Source organism: Falco peregrinus, chromosome Z (assembly GCF_023634155.1).
Source record: "Falco peregrinus isolate bFalPer1 chromosome Z, bFalPer1.pri, whole genome shotgun sequence".
NCBI classification, from domain to species: Eukaryota; Metazoa; Chordata; class Aves; order Falconiformes; family Falconidae; genus Falco; species Falco peregrinus.
Window position 1 is genome coordinate 40805075 of NC_073739.1, and position 20375 is coordinate 40825449.

Consider the following 20375-nt stretch of genomic DNA (forward strand, 5'->3'; position numbering starts at 1 on the left):
CATCATGCTTTATAGTATGTATCTCACTAACAGAAGAGTTTCAGGTCAGACCTTCCTTACACTGCCAATAAAGCTGGAAAAGTCAACTACTCCTTCTTGTGTACCTTTATGGAGAGAAATACTTTTAATTGTGCTGATAAACATTTGAGATTATCTAGAAAATCTGAGTTGAATCATGTAAAGTCAAAAGTACCAAGAAAACCAGCTAAGTTAGATCTTCACAGCTGAACCTCTGTGACACTGCTCATGTAACTCACCCAAAAAACAGAATCTGAGAAACCTGAACAGATTGTACTTTGAAACACAGCAGTATAACCAGGTATTTAAGCCAGCAACTAAATCCACAAGGCTGTTAATGGGAGATTTATCCCAGCAATCTAAGCTAGGATCAGGGTATGAGAACAGTTTGGCCTTTTATACCAAGTGTTCTTCCTCTGGCAGTCTTGAATTTTGCAGACTCACAGTTTAAATGTAAAAAAGCAATCTTTTTTCCGTTTGATTATTACATTGACAAATTGTATCATGTAATCACAACAAAATGCCACATTATGTCAGTGTTGATACATATTATGTATTTCTTCAAAGTAAACTGTGGAAAATGATAAGTACACTTTGATTACCTTCCAAGCTTAGTATTGAGTGCACTGAAATCTCTACGTGTTTTTAGCAGTTTGGGTTTTTTAATTTTGTTGACATAGACTTGGAGTGATTACTTAGAAGACTTTTAGTTTATACATTTTACAAGATGAGAAGTGATAGCAAATGTAATATTCAAGTAGCACCTTCTTTGCTCTGCTTGCCTGGTAGAATCCTGTGGATAAGTAGCAAATACAGAGGTTTAAAAATTACAGTTCAGTATTTGTATTTCAGAGGCATTCCTTTCCAGGATCTGCTGTCTGCATGTTAAGTGCTTTGTCACCCTACAGAAAACTGCAACGGTACTCACTCTCACAAGAGCCAGTCTCACACTAAAATACTGACAGTGTTCATATTTCCAGAAGAGGGCAGTAGGCAAGCACGGCACAGGAAAATCCCTTCCCACTGGATTTTAGTCAGTATCAACCTTATAGCTCAATTTTGCTTACTAATCGTAGGGGAATTCATACAAATTGTCAGAGTAATTTAATGCATAATATCAAATTAATCCCATTTTACAGATACTATGCCAAGAAATTACTTTTTTGCCATTGTGTACTCATAGTTATGTAAGTTTAAACGTAAGTTTACGCCGCCTTGTATCTTTCACCTCTGTTCCAAGATGTGAAGTGCTTTGCTATCACAGTCGCAAATAAATATTCTGGGATACTGCCCCAGCACAGGAAATCCATGTAGGTGAAATGAAGCATTTTCTGAAGCAAAGAAGGCAAAAGATTGTCTAGCTAGAAATCAGCCTGGTGATTGCCCATGTGGTATTCTTCTCTGCCTGCACATGCTACTGCAGTTCCTCCTGATCCACCTCCTGCAGCAGTCAGGACTAGCTTCAGTCATCCCCTTCACACTGCTCCAGCCCTAAACACCATGGCCTCACAAGATGGAGAGTCTCTGCACCACTGCCTTGTGAGGGATCTCGTTGTGACTTGCTGGATTTTATCCTCTGCCCACTCAGCCAGCATGAAACTTCTGCAGATGTGAGACTTTTGCACAAAGAAAAATTTTTCTCAGCAAAGTGGGATCTAAAGCTGCCTTTCCCACATGGACACTCGCTTCAGGAAAAAAAGGTCTTTGTGAAGGAGTTTCACTCTTGCTATTTTTTTGGCTGTCATTTGCACCTACAAGAGGCAACCTTCATAACAAAATACCTGAGGATTTCTCATTGCTCTTATTTTCAAAATAGTTACATATTTGGGATTTTGTGTACTGGGAGAAAAGTTTGTTTCAAAGAAGTTATGTAGTGTGGATGCTTATAGTTCTAAATCATCTGTGAAACGTGTCTACTTGAACATCATCTTTTCGCAAACAAGACTGTTTTCTTCTATACAGAAGTGAGCTGTTTCAGCAATGTTTAATCAGCCAGCACTGACCTGTCTTCTCAAATGCCACAAATTCATTTTCAATAAATGTTTAACTACTGATTTCTAAAGGGAGAGCCTACTTTTAATCTTAGAGTGATTTTACAGTCGCCACACAGCAGGGTTGCTGTAGGGCTGTGTATGTGTTTTAGGAGGTTAACATTTTTTGTCTGTATTCCAAATGTCTTTTAACACTTGTGTTATGTCCTTTTTCATTCTGCTTCTGTCATCTTTCTGCATTGTCCTAAGATACGTGAAAATACTGACAAAGAGGAAAAAATTAAACTCATAGTATAACACTGGCTAAGACGGTGACCTTTTGTCTTAACAAATGCATGTCTGAGAATTGATCAGAATAATCTCAGGATATACCTATACTGCAGTGTCGGGCTCCTACAGGGAAATTTAGCTAGATAGCATGGCTAGATAGCCAGTTGTCAGAGCAGGGAACTCACTGTGAGTTGCAGATTCTGCCCAAAAAGTTAGGTAAATATCAAGCAATTTACAGCATTAAGCTCTACGTTCTTACAACTTGTCTGCCCTTGACCATTAGATCTTAGTCAAGTTTAACGTCAAATCAACCTTATACACTATAGTGGAATCCCAGAAATTACTGATGTATGTTCATACTCTAAGGCCAGGGGTGTGGAAATCAGTTACTTTATAATGTATTGAGTTGCCTTGGCAGCAGAAGATTATTGACATCTGTATCTGCTAAAAATAACTATGTTACTTCCCTGCAGTGGAAAATGCACATCTGGATGGACCAGTACAAAACCAGTATCCTTTCAAATGATTGCTACTTCAGTTCACAGCTTGCTTGTTTCTACCCAGCTTCCACAGTAGGAGTGGTAGAGTAAAACTCTTGTCCCACTGACCTCATCAACTCCAAAAGGGCATGGGTTTCAGCTCAGAACTTGAGCAGAGTATACTTAGCCCTGTGAGTAAGATGAAAGAGGTTAGTTTTCCTCCGGCATGAATACCAAAACCTTAGGTGGTGACCGTTTTGAACTGATCTTTGGCTATTTTACACTGAAGTACAGCTCTTACTGCAGGTTGCTGATATATTTGTCAGGGTCTTCACGATTAAGGTAAATCATCACAGATCAGCAGCTCTGGGATTTGTTATCATAACTCATATATTCCCAGGCTGTTCCAGCCTACTTGCTTCTACCTAGTTTAAGTGCAGTCATTCAAAATTTTATGGGATCTTTGCTGTTAATTGTTCTCAACTATTAAGAATGATTAGCTGCTATAGGTGGTTGCAAAGCATTGTTAACCCTTAAAGAAAGAGCTAATTTCAACATTGTGTAAACTTTCCAAAATCCACCTGCCACTCCAAGAACATGACAGTGGTCTGGTTACCACTTGCCAAAGACTGAAATACCCCACTCAGAAGAGCATTACAGCTACTTATGTCTGGTATCTTCAGGACTGTCTGTAATTCTGGACTTGGCTAAATCAGGCCAAAGTTGTGTGTAGTTGCAGAAGACATTTATGCATACCTTTAAAGTATGTGATGCATAGATATGCCATGTCCTTTACATGAAGAAAGAACATATATATGTGAAGATGAGCACATTTTAAAAGATTTTTGCCCTGCATTTGGCACCAGCTGGAACGATTTCAGTCTGCATTTGCAATTTTAGGATTTGACACTGTGCTTATCCAACTCATGGATACATTCTACTGAAAAGTAATCAAAATTTCTTGGATTTATCTCCTTGGATAATGCAAACATTATGAGTAGTACCCATGTACTCCCCAAATGATGGGTAGTACAACAAATCTGCACTGTATAGATCACCCATATCCAGATTTGTACTTGTCAAATTATTGTGTGAAAGAGTGTGTCTAGAGTCAGGTGTTGGGTGACCTTGGTTTCACTTACTAATGCCTAGATTTTTCTGATCAAACATGAGCAGCAAAACATACTGCTTGAGTTTGCTGCACAATTGGGAAGGCTGGAGTAAAACCCAGTGAGATTCAGGAGGGAAGGGTCTGTGTTCTTAGGTGTGTTCTGCAGCAGTATTTGTATAAGGTGCATTAATTTCTAGCTTTTGGAGTGTGACTTGACCTACATGTTTCTATTGAAAAGGTTTGGAGAGTTTGTTATAAAAGTCTTGTTAGGTCCAGCTGCCAGGGGCTGTTCCTTTGGTGATTTTTTATGGTGTTGGGTACGTTGGTGCACGTGTGGTCAGCATGGTCTCTTTAAAGAGAAGTAGTTAATACTTCACAGAATCGGTTACTAAATGTCTGTTTTTCTTGTACTGCTGAGTCAGGATGAGAGAGCTCCTGCGAGGCAGAATATTCTAACCTTGCTCTGTAGGTTGTGTGCAGTTCACCACAACCCACATGCCACAGTCAGAGTTTTGCAATGTAGTGGTGAAACGAAGCTGACTTCTGAAGTTTTGGGTGCGCTATCAGCAGCAGGAGCACTGATGTGAGACACCAAGAGCTACCAGGGCCCGTGGCCCGGTTCACTTCCCGTGCCATTCACATGCCAGGTGCCCCCAGCACTGGCTCCCCCCCAGGGCACGGGAATGAGCCGCGCTTTGCGCTTTGGTAAAAACACACCAAGGGTACTTGCGAGGCTTCCCCGCCGCGGATATTTCGGGGGGCCCGGGGGAAGGTGGGTCGGGCTCCCGCCCTCCTCCTCACCCCATCCCCAACTTCCTCCAGCCCGGGCGCAGGCGGGGCCAGCAGGGCGGAGGCCACGCCCCCGCCCCCGCCCCCCGGCACGCCCCCGGGGCTAGTGGCGGCGGCGGCGGCGGCGGCGGTCCCACTCTGCCGGAGCCGCCACCATGACGGACCGTTCCGCCTTCGACACCAATGTCATCACCATGACCCGCTTCGTGATGGAGGAAGGCAGGCGGGCGAAAGGCACCGGGGAGTTCACACAGCTCCTCAACTCTCTCTGCACAGCCATCAAAGCCATCTCCACCGCCGTCCGCAAAGCGGGCATCGCCAACCTGTGAGTGCCGGGGTGTCGGCGGGAGGTGGCGCGCCGGTAGCATCCCGCATCCCTCCCCGCATCCCCGCGAGTGCAGAGGATCCTGCCGCCTCCGGGGTGGTGGGGATGGGGATGGTGGGGGTCATCCGACAGGCGTGCGAAGGGAGTTGCATCCGCCCACCCACTTGCATTGAGCTGTAACTAACTCGTTTAGCATCTTGGACTCTTGATTTACTCAAGTGAAATGGGTCCTGTGACTTTTTAATAATATAAGGCATGCAGTCTTTGACAGATGTCTGCTGCTAACAGACCTTCATGCAAACCTTCGGCAGGTTTTGTCGTTGACCAAACGAACAGACTAAAAGACAAAGTCTGTCAGCGTGTGGGTGATTTTTTTGCTCATTGTAGTCAGTAGCTTAATATCAAAGCGACATTTTATGCTATGAGGCATTTACTCAAATTCAGTGGTGGTTTTTGGTTTTTTTTTCATATTGCATCATAGCAACTTGAGTTTCTCTATGAAGGTTTGGTTGTCTTAGGTATTTAGAAAAAGCACTGGTTAGAAACAGTAGTGTCTGTAGTCAGCCAGTCAGAGGGGAGTTGCTCTGGAGATGCATCAGAGGGAAATTAGAGCTCTTGAAATGTTAAGTGACTGCAACTGGTCTTAGGTAACTAACCCCCCCTATGTATTTCACATATGATAAGCCTAATTGTATGCTGATCAGGGCTTTAGACATGGGTTGTTTCATTATTGAATGGAAAATGTAGTACAGAAAAAATGAATTTGCCTCTACAAACCGTGTAGTGGAAAATGTAAGTGAAAGGTATCTGGCAACACAAAGTAATATTTATTACAAAATGTATCAAAAAGCTGAAAAAAATGATGACTGAAGTTAGTAATATGGAAGTAATTGTAAGAGAGAATAAAAATCCTCCCTTTATGTATGTTTGAACTATTTTTCACTGTTTTGACTTCAGACTTTATACAACGGTGGTATTTTTTTAATCATTATGTGCTAGCCTTTTCATGTCCCTCCTACGTCTCTCAGTAAAGACCAGGATTTCCCATCTGTGACCAGATTTGTAACAGTCCCAAGTTCCCATTCTTTATGCATCCTGCGTGTGTGTTTGTTGCCAGCTACCACAGGTTCGATACCTGTGCTGATAGCCTTGCCCTGTGATCCCACACACTGGATTTACCTCTCCACCAGTGCTGGGGTAGCCAGCTTCAGGCTTGCGAGGTTCCCTGAGCAGTACATCTCCCACTGTGAGGCTGTGTTTTATAGCTTGTGGTGGAATTTTGCATGGCTGTTAGGGAATGTGAACAAGCAGGGATTGATGGGGCCCGGTTCTTTGGATTGTCCTCAGTTTCAGCTGTATTCGCAGTGTTGCTCAGCAGTGGAGGTGCAGAAAGCTGGGGAAGCCACAGTCCCTTCCCAGCTTCAGGCTCCATGCAGGACACCCTGCTGATCCCTCCCAGAAGTCCCCAACAGATGATGTGTGAGAGCTGTAGCTGATGGCTGTGTGGAGTTTTTGCTCTGAGGATGAGGATCTGTGCCTCCATTCACAAGCATAGTGTTCAAAGTACATGTTTTCTAAAAGCATTTTCACACTTGCAGAAAAATGCTCAAGCCACTGTAGCAGAGAAGCAGAGAATCATGCCAGGCATTTTTCTTTGTCTCATGCCGTAAGCTGAAGAAATGCAGTGCATTCCTAAAGTAGTGTTCAATGTTATTACAAAACCCCTGAAATACCAGTATTCAGCCTTGTAACTGAAGTATGTAAGACTCATCTGAATGTGTGCAAAGCTGGCTCTTGTTTTTCTCTTCTAAGAGCTAAAATTCTGTTTTGTATGCTTTTGAAATCACCTATCGCAAGTTCTCCTGGTACTTCCTGATGCCAGATGGTTTGATTCTGATTAGCTCGCAGGATTTGTATTTCACATTTGTATTTCACAGTTTTATTCTCAAGGAAATGTTTCTATGTAAAATCAAAACTGAAAACATTGAACCATAAAAATCTTGATTTATCTGTGAGCAAAGTGTTTCTACTGCAATTTGTACATCATATGGCTAACTAGGAGCAAATTACACACAGAAGTTATAGCGTAACTGGTGTTGTCACATTCATTGTTACTTTTTAGGTGTAAGTTTTCTAATGAAGTTTTAGTGTTTAGCATATGCAGCTATATCAGAGCCTAGGATTCAGGGACAGTATTTAGGTCTTAAAGTCAAGAGACTGTTAAATAACACAATTATTTTAATTCACCCTTCACAGCCAGAGTTTGTCATAGTTTACAGACTGTTGAAAGATTATTCCCTGTTTTGTGTTCCTCACAGTGTCTTCTAGATTTGCCGCCACAGCTAAGGTTAGCAGGTCTCAGCAGGGATCCACCACACATTAAATAAAAAACAGGCTTAGAGAACTGAGATATTATCCAAAAGTGCTGTTTGTTTTACAAGCATAAAGTTGCCAGAAACAGGGCACTTTGGAAGACGTAGTGTCCTGTTCTCACAAAATGCTCTCTCTTGCCATTGCTCTAGCTATGGAATTGCTGGGTCTACCAACGTGACAGGAGATCAAGTAAAGAAGTTGGACATCCTTTCCAATGACCTGGTGATTAACATGCTCAAGTCATCCTTCAGTACGTGTGTTATTGTGTCAGAAGAAAACAAAGATGCTGTGATAGTGGAAACTGAAAAACGGGTTAGTAGCTTTAAAGGTTTAAAGCTTTAAGGTTTCTGTTATTTCTGCTCTCAAGATTGATGTTTGTTGTTTTAAATGTTTTTCTCTGTTGTTCCTCCCCACCTTTTTTTTCCCCCCACTTTTTCCTAATTGTGGAGGAAACATTTCTTGTTTGTCCCATCTGATCTCTGGAACTATGCTCTGAGTCAGTGAAGCCCTTTTGTAAAGTAGCTTTGTCAGCAGGACACTGAGGAGCTGTTCTGTACAGGTCAAATCTCAAGTTCTTTAATTCATGTAAATTCTCTTTGAAGCCTGTGAAAGACTTAACATCAATGAAACAAAAATAATTTTTAATTACTTATTATTTATTATAATTTCTATTCACAAGTCTGCATGCACTTGTTGAGTGATAATTCCTTTTTCCTGCCTAGTACTTTCGTGTGATATTGTAAAAATCTGAGTAAAAATTTAGTGAAAGCAAACAGCTAAAATGTGATTTGGAAAGTATAATAATGTTTGCTTTGTCAAAGCAGTTTTCTCTCTCCATGTTGAGAAATCTTCAAAATTGATTTTATAGGCATTGGATGAACAAAGGTTGTTGTAGATCTGAATATGATTTTAGATCCTCAAAAGTCACTGAGGGAGGCTCAGCATTAATGCTTTTCTAAATTAAATGTGAGCTAATATGGTGTTTTTATCAGAATTCCTACCCAGAATTCCCACCTCCAGAGCAGAGCTTTGCCGGACTTAAATAAGATTCTGGCACGCAGGGTAAAATCAAAGAAAGAGCAGAGAAACACTTAGTATTGTTAACACATGATTATTAAAATGACTTTGGATAAAATAAGGGGAAAACAAGCTATTTGAAAGGTACAGTTGATTCAGCTGTTTTCCTTGTGTTGGCAATTTCCTGTACCTACAGGAATTTTTAATACAATAAGAGGCAGGAGCCATTCTTTGTTTGCAGGGGGAACCCCTAAAAAAGCAGGATAGGACCACAGACTGGTTAAGGTAATTTCTGCCTACCTATTCATTCAGAGCACAGATAAAGTGAAATGTATAGTTTATAAATGTCAGGTGTTAAAGGCCTTTTTAATGTCCCTGATTATTGTTCTATGTGAAAAAGGCTGATCTTCATTTGTCTTCTTCCTTGTAATTCAGAAAGCCATTTTGTTAGAGACAAGAAATTGTAGCCTAAATGGTAGCTATTACCAGACCTCTGATCAAAATAGTTTGGCATTAATTAGATAGATGAAGCTAAACTGATCATTAAAAAAATATTATTTTTTTAATATTAAAAATTCTGTAGGAATACTTCGCCTTCCCTGTGTCATCATCTGTTACTTGCTTTGAAGATTTTGCAGCTTCTGCTGTGGGACAAATCGCACAGTTGTAATCAAGAATGAAATCTGGGCCAAATGATTTTTAACATTTTAATTCAGTTCCTTCATAATATATAAAAGCCTTTCAGTTTATATTGCTTAGAAAGTCTCTAGAAAATTTACTTACTGATGTACTTTTATTTAGGGGAAGTGGGTAAATACTGTCACTAATGTAGTTCTCTCTTTTGTGTTTTCTAGGGTAAATACATAGTCTGCATAGACCCTCTAGATGGCTCATCGAACATTGACTGTCTTGTTTCCATTGGGACCATCTTTGCCATCTATAGAAAGGTAAAATGCTTTCATGTGGGATAGGAAATTGTGTACCTTTTGATGAAATATAATTGCATGTGAAAACTTGAAATCTAATTAAACTTGCTCGTGAAAGAGACTCTCAAGACCAGCTTTAAGTTACATCTGCTGTTTTACAGACACTTGTATAAAACATTTGTGAGGGATTTGCATTAGTCTCTTAAAAAATGAGGTATCTGTATGTACATAGAAGCCTGGCTGATATTTAATTCCTGCCAAAGGAATTACCACTTACAAACAAATCAGGTGTTAGTGTTGAGACAAATGTCATCTGGTTGTCATCCACTTAAGGAATGCACTTTCAGGTTTTCTTGTTCTCTGTACTAATAGTCCTGTTAGCCTGAGGACAGGCTTCAAACACAAACCAGAGCTGAAACATGGCATGTGCATTTGAAGTGTCTAATTCACTCTGAAAGGCAGAAACCTTGTCTGAAGGAGCTTGAAATGCTGGACTTGGATGTCACAAGAGGAGGGGAAAAGTCAGATAAAACACACCCAACTGTCCATTTTAATCATCTTTTGTATGATGTCATACATCCCAAAGCAACTATTTTCAACTTCATTTTTGTGTGAAACAAAAGAAAACAAAAAAATCCCAAGTACTTTGATCAGCTGTGAACTCCATGAGTCATGTTTCATTGCTTGCTTTGCAACTGTGCCTCGGGGTTTTCCTTCCAACTGTGTTCATCATCACCTACAAGTCTATATTATCTCCTTAATCCTTTCCTGTTTCCTGCATTCCAACTAGGTTTATACACGAGCATTTCCAGATCAATTTGTTTGTCTTCTCTGTATGATTTGTATTAGTGCATCCAGTAGGAATCTCAGTTGTGGATTGTGGAAGCATTTGTGTTACTTTATGCATGGACATGGAGAAGACCCTCCCTACCCTGGACAGTCCAGTTATGTACCAGCTATAAAAATGAAGTAAAGTTGACTATGCTCCTTCTTATTCTAGGTGTCCCCTGATGAACCATCTGGGAAGGATGCTTTACAACCTGGGCGTAATCTTGTGGCAGCTGGTTATGCTCTCTATGGGAGTGCCACAATGCTGGTACTGGCCACTTCTGCTGGAGGTGTCAACTGTTTCATGCTGGATCCGGTGAGAATATCTATCATTTTTTTTTCCTTATTAGGAATAACAAGGTATTGTATACAAAAACTGTTCCCCCCCCCAAAAAAAAAAAAAAAAAAAAAAAAAAAAAAAGGGAACAAGGAAGCATTTTTCAAGCTAATGTAGAGAAACCAAGTAGACAATAACAGACCAGCAGTCATGTCAAGAGATTTTTGCATTCTGCCTGCCCGCTGCAGCGGTGCTATGTGTGATTCAACAATGGAAGACAGCCAAGTCAGTGAAGCAAATATACCGCATGTGCCAGATCATGTGATATTTAAAATGATCTATTTTCTGCAATGCAGAATGCCCTTTAAGACTTATTTCAAAGAGTCACAGAATGGTCAGGATTGGAAAGGACCTCTGGAGATCATCTAGTCTGACCCCCTGCTAAAGCAGGTTCACCTAGAGCAGACTGCACAGGATCACATCCAGGTGCATTTTGAGTGTCTCCAGAGAAGAAGACTCCACAACCCCTCTGGACAGCCTGTCCCAGTGCTCTGTCACCCTCAAAGTGAAGATTCTTTCCTCATATTCAGATGGAGCTTCCTGTGTTTGTGCCCATTTCCCCTTGTCCTGTTGCTGGGCACGACTGGAAAGAGCCTGGCCCTGTCTTCTTGGCATTCACCCTGAAGATATTTCCATGCATTAACAAGATCCCCTCTCAGTCTTCCCCAGCTCTTCCCCAGGCTGCACAGGCCCAGCTCTCTCGGCCTTCCCTCGTGAGGGAGATGCTCCAGCCCCCTCACCCCCTTGGCAGCCCCCCGCTGGCCCCTCTCCAGTCGCTCCCTGTCTCTCCTGAACTGGGGAGCCCAGCGCTGGGCACAGCACTCCAGGTGCGGCCTCAGCAGGGCAGAGCAGAGGGGCAGGACACCCCCCGCACCCGCTGGCCACGCTCCTCCTGATGCAGCCCGCGCTGGCAGCGGCCTTCTTGCCCACCAGGGCACACTGCTGGCCCACGGGCCACTCGGTGTCCTCCAGGCCTCCCAGGCCCTTCCCCGCAGAGCTGCCTGCCAGCAGGTCAGCCCCAGCCTGTGCTGGTGCGTGGGGTCGCTCCCCCCCGGCGCAGGACCCTACCCCTGCCTTTGCTGAGCTTCATGACGCCCCCCCTGCCCCACTGCCCAGCCTGCCCGGGCCCCGCCGAACGGCAGCGCAGCCCCCGGGGTATCAGCCGCCCTCCCAGCGCTGTACCACCAGCAAACTCGCTGCGGGCACGCTCTGCCCCTTCACCCAGGGCGCTGGGGGGTGGGCTGAGCAGGACGGGACCCGGTGCTGAGCCCCGGGGCACAGCGCTGGCTGCGGGCCCCCAGCTGGGCTGCGCCGCTGGTCACAGCCCTCTGGGCTCTGCCATCAGCCAGGTCTCAGCCCACCTCCCTGCCCACGCGCCCAGCCCACCCGGCCTGCGCTCACCTGGGGCGGCTGTGGGAGACAGGGTTGAAAGCCTTGCTGAGTCAAGGTAGTCAACATCCACCACTGTCCTCTCATCTACCCAGCCAGTCATTCCATCATAGAAAGCTATCAGGTTGGTCAGGCATGATTTCCCCTTGGCAAATCCATGTTAACTACTCCTGATAACCTTCTTTTCCTCCACATGCTTAGAGATGAGCTCCAGGATGAGCTGTTCCCTCACCTTCCAAGGGTGGGGGTGAAGCTGACTGGCCTGTAGTTGCCTGGGTCCTCCTTCTTGCTCCTTTTGAAGACTGGAGTGACATTGGCTCTCCTCCAGTCCTCAGGCATCTCTCCTGGCCTCCATGACCTTTCAAAGATGATGGAGAGTGGCTTAGTGATAACATCTGCCAGCTCCCTCAGCAATTGGGGGACATCCCATCGGGGCCCATGGATTTGTGTTTTCCTTAATGCTAGAACCATAGTAAGCCAGCGAAGCAGAAATATTTAACCTTCTTCTGTATTTTCAGATCCCACCATGATGTGTAAAACAGTAAGTAATGTGTGTGCATGCATTTGACATTCTAGCACACATTGACTGTATGAGTTTTAAAGTAAAAGTCATATTGATCATAGCAGAAAGTTTGCTTTAATGACCCTTTTTTTGTAATAAGTTAGTCAGGTGCTGCCACGTGCCGGTATTAATTTTTTAGAACCTACCAGTGGTCAGGCAGCAGGAAATAAAACTTGGTGCTCCCTGTTAACTAACAGCTTAGGTAGCTCCATGTATTTTTGTCTATATTTGGATAGCAGATTTGACTTTGAGCATGCTTGCATGTTATTTTGGTTATTTTTAGCACTTGGAAATGTATTTTAGTGAAAACTAAACACAGCAGCCCTCAGCCCTCAGCTACTCAGATTGGCTCTCTTCACTCCATGCTTCCAGTTAGCTCCAGCTAAGATCAACTGGAATTTATTAATATCTACATTTATTTGAAGTGTTTGTGCATTGCTTCAATTGGCACTCTCAGTTTCCAAACTCCTCAGAGCTGTACTTTTGTTGTAAGTCTAGAAAAAGAATGAAGTGCTAAATAGATTTACAGGCAACAGCATCTTTTGGCACAGAAAAGTGAGAGAGCTGGGAATGGTAGTATGAAGAAGCTTGCCTGACCCCAGGATTCATGGTCTGTCTGTGTTTTATGGATCAATGGCACATTTCACATCTGGACTGCAAATATGACTTTTCATATGTACTGAATTATTAAAGAAAGTGGCAGCAGTAGTTAATTTTTCATACATCATGTGTATGTTTGGGGTTTGCCTTAGTTTATAAATAAATGAGCAATTAATGTTAACAAATTGTTTTTCTTTCATACTGTTAGGCAATTGGAGAATTCATTTTGGTGGATAGGGATGTGAAAATCAAAAAGAAGGGAAATATCTACAGTCTCAATGAAGGCTATGCTAAATACTTTGATCCTGCAGTCACAGAGTATCTCAAGAAGAAGAAGTTCCCTGAGGTAAACGATCCTGTTTCAGGAAACTTTCTGATGACAAACAACATTCATAATTTCCAACTTCATGATCAATCACTGTCTCATGCACTGTTCAAAGCTTGTTTACTGGGCATTTGGTAGTCCAACTAGAGAGAAGGTCTCATCTGGTAATCAACCTGTATGTGTCTGAGTAGATGGAGACCTGAGTGCGGATGGCAGTGGATCCTTGCTAGGTGGTAACACAAGCTGGGTCCTGGGGGGGCCTCTCACTTGAAAATTTAGCGTAGTCTTGCTTTGTGGTCATGCAGCTTCCTGATGTCAGGAGGCCTAAAGCTGTAAGGAGTGCCTGTAAAAATGATGTCTGTTCTCATGCCTTGCACCTGTCGTCACTGGAGTTATTATGTTGACAATGAAGTGTAAACATTTACTATTGTTAAGTGTTCATGCCCTTTCTTGACTTCCTGCAAAGACTGGTATTTTCATCTGGCATCTTGCCAGGCTTAAGGTGTTGTATATTTAGATATTAAGATGCACTCTCTGCAGTATAATAAGGAAATCATATCAGTAGTCAGCTATTAACCTTTTCTTACCCAAAAAGTTGTAGAAGCTGGCAAAAATGGGTAGAAGTAGGAAAGACTGCTTCTTTCGCTCCTTGATAATTTTTTCTGCTACAAAGAAAGAAACCCAACATCAATTCCTAGCACGTGATCTTTTTGCTACTAGAAATGCAGTATTTTCCAAGGGTTAGAGCACTGATGGAGTGCTGGGATGCATTTCCTGTTGGCACCACCACTCATCTATTCTGAAATCTTCTGACAGTCCTTTTCCTTGGATTTTCCCGATTAGAAAATTCAGAGGAAACGGAAATTTTCTCCAAAACTACTTGGAATATTTTCAATGAAGCACCATATGGAGGAATTAGATGGTGAGACCACTAAGAGAGGGAAGGGGGGGGAAATACATATATTAACCTGATGTGGTGGAAAGTTACATGTATTTAAATGTCTTTTTGTAGGATGGCAGTTCACCATATGGTGGGAGGTACATAGGATCTATGGTGGCTGATGTGCATCGCACGCTGGTGTATGGAGGAATTTTTCTGTATCCTGCTAACTCAAAAAGTCCCAAAGGAAAGGTAAACCTGAATAAGGCAAATTATATAAAATACTACATTATCTAGATATTTCACTATCACAGATCAGTGTTCTGATTGCAGAACGTGTTTTATAACTTGGTAGCTTGCACTTCTGGTGTGTTGGTATGGTCACCTTTGCACGCTGCCACAAGTGACAGCAACCTGTTGTCAGACACCTATTTTAGTGCTGCTGCTAGCCTACTTCAACTTTACTGACTTCTTTTTATCCCCAAACATATTCAGATTCTGGAATGTACCGGGGGATATGCTGTTCAAACAGGCTTCTCTGTACCATCTGAGGCCAAACCATGCTGGCCCCAACCTAGTGAAACATTACAAAGCAAACAACTTACAATACCCTGAGATTCCTATTACAAGCCAGTATGTAAGAAGCCTAATTCTAGTGCACCCCTTCTGAGGAGCTCTGCCAAAAAGAAAACCATCTGCATCTTGTAGTTGATAACACTGCCTCATCTGAAGGAGCTATGCTTGGCTGCCTGTGCCACAACAACAGTCAGTCAGGGAAGATCACACACTTACAGGCTGACAAGGGGACTGTTTATTCAGCAAAGACCTTTCATCTGTTTTGTAATTGTCTGTAAATTATTGCTTCAGGTTGCAGATAAGATGCAGTTATTCATTAGAAAAACCTAATGGCACACTCAGGGCCAGTGTTTTTCTTTCTTTTCACACAGGTCTACATGGTCTGCTGCCTTGTTAAAGGTTGTGTCTTACATATGAGTTTATCTCTGTGTAAAGAGCACAATGCAAATATGAGCTATGGAGAAAGCACTCAAACTGGACAAATCCAGCATTCACTGTGCTTTGTTTAAAAGAAAAATGCAGACAATTTCGTTCTTGGGTCAAAGTTTATATAAGATACAGAGTACTTGGAGCGTTGACTGTTTTTAAATCAAACACTAAATGTATTTACATTTCATGATTCCCAGCATTGCCTGGGCTGACCATTGCCATTTTGATTTTTGTCTTCTAGCTGAGACTGCTTTACGAATGCAATCCTATGGCTTTTATTATTGAGAAGGCCGGGGGAATAGCAACAACTGGTCATCAAGCAATACTAGATATAGTGCCTGAGGATATCCACCAAAGAGTGCCTATTGTCTTGGGATCTCATGATGATGTGAAGGAATACCTTGAGATAGTCAAGAAGCATTCAGCTAAGTAAAGAAGGCTTGCTGGAGTCATTGTGCAGACGGGAAGAAATGCCTTAGAGCTGAACCAAAGACCATACTGCAGTAGCGCAAGAGTGAACTGTCTGACTTCTGTAGCAAGAGAGCAAATGAGCTATGTTTTCATAAATTTTTTAAAAAATGAAATATTGTGCAATGAAAGGCTTTAAAAGAAGCATTAAAAGTAAATGCAAGGGAAAAACATGTTTGCGTTTCTATTTCTCAGTTGCGATTACACAAAAGCCACTGTGCTACAAGGAAACACTGTGTTGCATTCAGTAATTAAGGGAAGACTCAACTTTCTCAGATAAGCTACAGACTATTGCCAGAATATCTGACTGTGCTCTTCTAAAAATTTCAGGGGGAAGACTCAGCAGCCTTTTAAAGTGAGTGAACCTTCCTAGACCAGTCTCTGGTTCTTTGGTAATGAATATAAATGCTCATGTGGACACCTTCACATGCTGTTTTTAGGTCACAGAAGTTAGTCACCATACTTCAGTCTGGTCTTATTCTGACTGAGAATTAGCATTTGTGAAACATGTACATTAGGGTATGTTAATTCTGACACATATTGTTAACATTGCCAGTTGGCACTCTATCAGATCCAGTTACACAAGGATGGAAAACAACATTTTGGAGGTGGATATTGAATTGGATAGGGAGCATGTGTAGTCAGCTTGGTACCATTCTGCTGTGATGACCTGGCTGTCTTTGCCAGAAATTAACCTGCTTGACTGATGAAAAAAATGAACCTGTGTGTTGCTAGCAATACCCACCAGGTGTTCTTTGTGTTATTCTGGGAGCGTGCATTACCGTGGAAAAGAACTCTGCTGTGCAAGCAAAATTAAGTTGTGAAGAATTCCCACAAAGCATGCTGACAATTAATATGCTGATTCAGAGTATGCTGCTAGGAACATGACTTTAGTGCTTGGGAGCTAGATGGGTTGTCCACCTCTCTGGGTACAGTTTATGGCCCTGGCTCACAAGCTCTTTGCTTCAGTCCAAGTCTGCAAAGCTTTGACATTTCTCACTGCCCACCTACCTTCGCCACACTCAACCCAAGGGGCACATTGATGTTGCTGTTGGGTAGGCTGCCACTGAACGTTCACCCAAGCCATGGTCTGGGAGCCCCTGTCTATGGGAGTAAACCTACCTCCCTGAGCGTTTTGCATCCATCAGTGCAGATAGCCTGTCTGAGCTGGGTTCTTGTAAAAATGGAAGAAAAGAGTGTGGGGGAACGTAGAGGCCATGGTGTGAAGGTATGCTCTGTGAGAGCTCACACACAAAATACCTGGGGGCCTTTGTTCTGCTGCAGGTTGTGTCTGGGCCATTTGGAGGTGTATTGGCAAACCTTGGGTGGGTGTATGTATGCATCTGTTCTCCAGAGTGACAGGGGACAAGGCATTTTGGGCAGGGACTGAATGGCCTGGTTTCTGCTGAAAATGCTGTTTCTGGTAAGGCTTTGTTAGTGAAGAAAGCACTTTCAGGGACCTGAGCCCTTAAAGGATTTGGACAGTCCTGGAAATCTCCACTGAGCTCTCCTGCTTGTGGGCTTGCTTTTCACACTGTGAGGGTTTCAGCCTTGCCCTGCAGGGACCTGGCTCCTCTGTACGCCAAACTGTGCTCTGGGAAACAAGCAGACCATGGCTTAAGTATTTTGCCTGATACGCGCCTGCAGAATCAGGCAGCTCATGATCAGTGACCATGAGGTGTGCTTGCTAATTTCTGATTAACTCCGCTCTGGGAGAAGGCTCAGACCCACATCTCCCAGCGAGGTGCCCTTGTTGCCTGTCTGGGGATTAGACTGGAAGGAGAGGGGCTACTTCCCTGGCCATGGCTCTGTGCCATGATGTGGAGAGGAATTCATGTGACTGGACAGCCAGTGGGACAGCCATGTGCTGGGGAACTCCTGTGGCCCAGGCTTTTCTTCACAGGCTGCTCTTTCTTGTGCTAGAATCAATGCTGCTTCCTCTGCTTCTTCACATGGGCAGCTGACCACTGGGATATGGCTGTGCTCTTGCTTTTGTAACAGAGAAAAATATGCAATCCTTGCACCTGTTTTTCCATTCATTGTGATTTGGAAAGAAACAGCAAGTCTCTCTCAATTTTGATGAGGAGTGACTGGAGGTTCCTACCTTGCACACTGAAACACTTCCCAAAGGCATTGCATATTCCTGTCCTGAGCATTTCCTTACTTGCTGGCTCTGGCACATACCCCACAGCCCTTTAAAGGGCTCCAAGCTCACTGAATCATCTAGAGCAGACAGCACGCTAAGAAGGACTCTAAACCTCTTTGAGGTTCTGAATGCTGCTTCTAGAGGAAAGAGCATAACTGCTGTCATGTACAACTTTTTTTAGATCCTTAAGCTTTTAATTCAACCTGTGCCCAGAGCCATAGCTGGACACAATTTTTTGTTTCCTACACTGAGTAGAAGGTAGAAGCCCTTACAGCTTTTTTCTGGCTTTCCATGTATCAGTTTGAACTACAGTGCCTCACTAGTCTGTTGGCACAACTTGACCATCAGTATCCACAGCAACGATTTTTGTCTAGTTACAGTAATTCCTTGGCTGTATTGTGCCCTCCACCTCTTCAGGAATCCCTGGGCTGCATAGATCTATTTTTAAGACACTATATTGGCAGCAGATAAAGGTTATAGAATGAAAGGCAATACTGTCCATGTTTGCTAGGTCATTTCCAGTGTTTTGGTTTTGCCTGGAGGCTGACATTTTATAGTCAGCATTTTTCACATTGTGAGCTGGGGTTTTTTTTCTATATCTTTAATGCTTAAGCCTACGTTTGAGCAGCATCCCTATGTAGCCACCAGTGGCGTGAACTATTCAGCAATCTCCCTCCACAGCCCCATTTCCAGAGCTCACCCTGTGCATCAACATGGGGTGGGAGAGTTGGTTTGTCACAACATCCACCTTCAGCCCCCATTGCAGTATTACCCACTGCCTTCCTCAGAGGCTGAACTGTGGCATTTGGTGAAAGGTCGCTGGCTCCAATTTCAGCCGGCACCATCCAAGTGACTAACATTTCAAATCAGTTAGAAAAGGTGTCACCTTTAAGGCACAGGACTAGCCTATATGCCAGTGGAAGCATGAATCACCTCTGAGAGCTCTTCTATAATCTCTATATTAGAGGGCAAATCTCCCGTGGAATTGTCAAATTGAAGTTTTCATTTTTTACCTTTTCTATGCTGTTCTAACCTATCTGTACTAAGCAGTTCTCAGGCTTATAAAGAATCATCACACATTTTTGAAACAATCTGATTCCCATCACCACCACCCTTAAATGGTAGTTATTTATATAGCTTAATCATTTGGTTTAATCATTCAGGTTTTTATCATTCATTGGGATCATAGCATTTATCAAAATAGGGTAAAGTTTCCATGCAACCCATTCTTGTGCCTTTATCCCAGTTTTATTCTTTTATTTCTCTTCTTGCTCCCCTGTTGGCTGCAATATTTCTGGAAAGCTTAGTTGTAGAGTCCATGTTCTTTACATATTAGTGTAAGTTAAGTTCTTATTGAAGGAGTGTTACTTGAGCAGCAGCTCAAAGCATTGTACTTTTTACATACTAAAAAGTATTTGGTACCTATAAAAAGCATTTTGGGATTTTTCAGGTAAAAAAGAAAAAATGAAAGAGGCAAATAATGGATTTATCAGCTTTGAGAATACCCTTTGAACCACTAACTCCAAAACAAACGTTCTGTTAGAAGATGATCTGAACTTTGTCTTTTTGACCAGTGTAAAAGATCACTTAGAATCAACAGCAAAGAAGATCTGCATGTGATGTTTTGACAAATGTTAGAAGCTGTAGGCCAACTCCCCACCCCATTTCTTATTTGCTAATTTGATTGTGTATCCTGATGGTATTCGAGCGACACAGCAGAGAGATTTTGCATTAAAAGCATTATAGTACTGGTCAGGGTGACAACTGCCATGATGATTAAATCATGCACAGAATGTAATGGCTGTACTTTAAGCCAGCAGATCTGTTTGCATGTATAACATGAAACCTGTCCCCTTCTTTTATTAATAGCACTGTGTGCTACCCCAGAGCTCCCTAAATATGTTATATTTTGGTTTTGTACAATGTCTGTTCAAAGAAAGAAAGTCTTCTAAACTGGCAAAAGTGCTCTGAAATATTTCCCCCCTGATGTGAATGGTATTGTATACTTTTAACCAGATCACAGTGGCAGAAAAAAGAAATCGTCAATATCACTTTCTTCTTCCACCATTGCCTTAAACGATGTAGTGCAAAATCTGCCTGTTGCTCCACGTGGGGAGCTCTGCTCACCAGTCCTTCTTCCTCCTTAGAATAAGCCTTGAAAAACATCCCCAAACCTAAGCACATGGGATGCAAGCAGCACTGAACTCTGTCTTTCTACTTGCTGCTAGTGTTCAGTGCTGCCAGTCCTTAAGACCTTTGCTTGAGGCTGGTTTCAAAGTAGAAAACTGAAGCATTCAAATCCCTGTACAGCTCTCCAGGTAATGTATGGTTCATGGGTAAAGAGACGCTTTCAGGAAAATCCAAATAAATGCTAAAGATTAAAAAAGGAATGGAAAAAATCAAAACTCTTTGTCTACTGCTGCAGTAGGCAAAAAATTATTTTAAAAAAATAAAGCTAGGTATATGTTTTGTTACTGAATTTTGTTTCTGTCTTCCTTGCATGATTTTAGTGCAGTAATTTGGTTAAGCAAATTAT

The 20375-nt window shown here is 42.6% G+C and overlaps 1 protein-coding gene across 1 annotated transcript; it reads left to right on the forward strand.

The window, feature by feature from the left end:
* The first annotated feature begins 4761 nt into the window (after positions 1–4761).
* Positions 4762–16433, forward strand: LOC101914823 (fructose-1,6-bisphosphatase 1). Its single transcript, XM_005240686.3, has 7 exons — positions 4762–4983; positions 7506–7668; positions 9228–9320; positions 10300–10443; positions 13224–13361; positions 14353–14472; positions 15467–16433. The coding sequence occupies exons 1-7, from the start codon at positions 4814–4816 to the stop codon at positions 15656–15658; spliced, it is 1020 nt and encodes a 339-aa protein (XP_005240743.1). The 5' UTR covers positions 4762–4813; the 3' UTR covers positions 15659–16433.
* The last annotated feature ends 3942 nt before the right edge of the window (positions 16434–20375 follow it).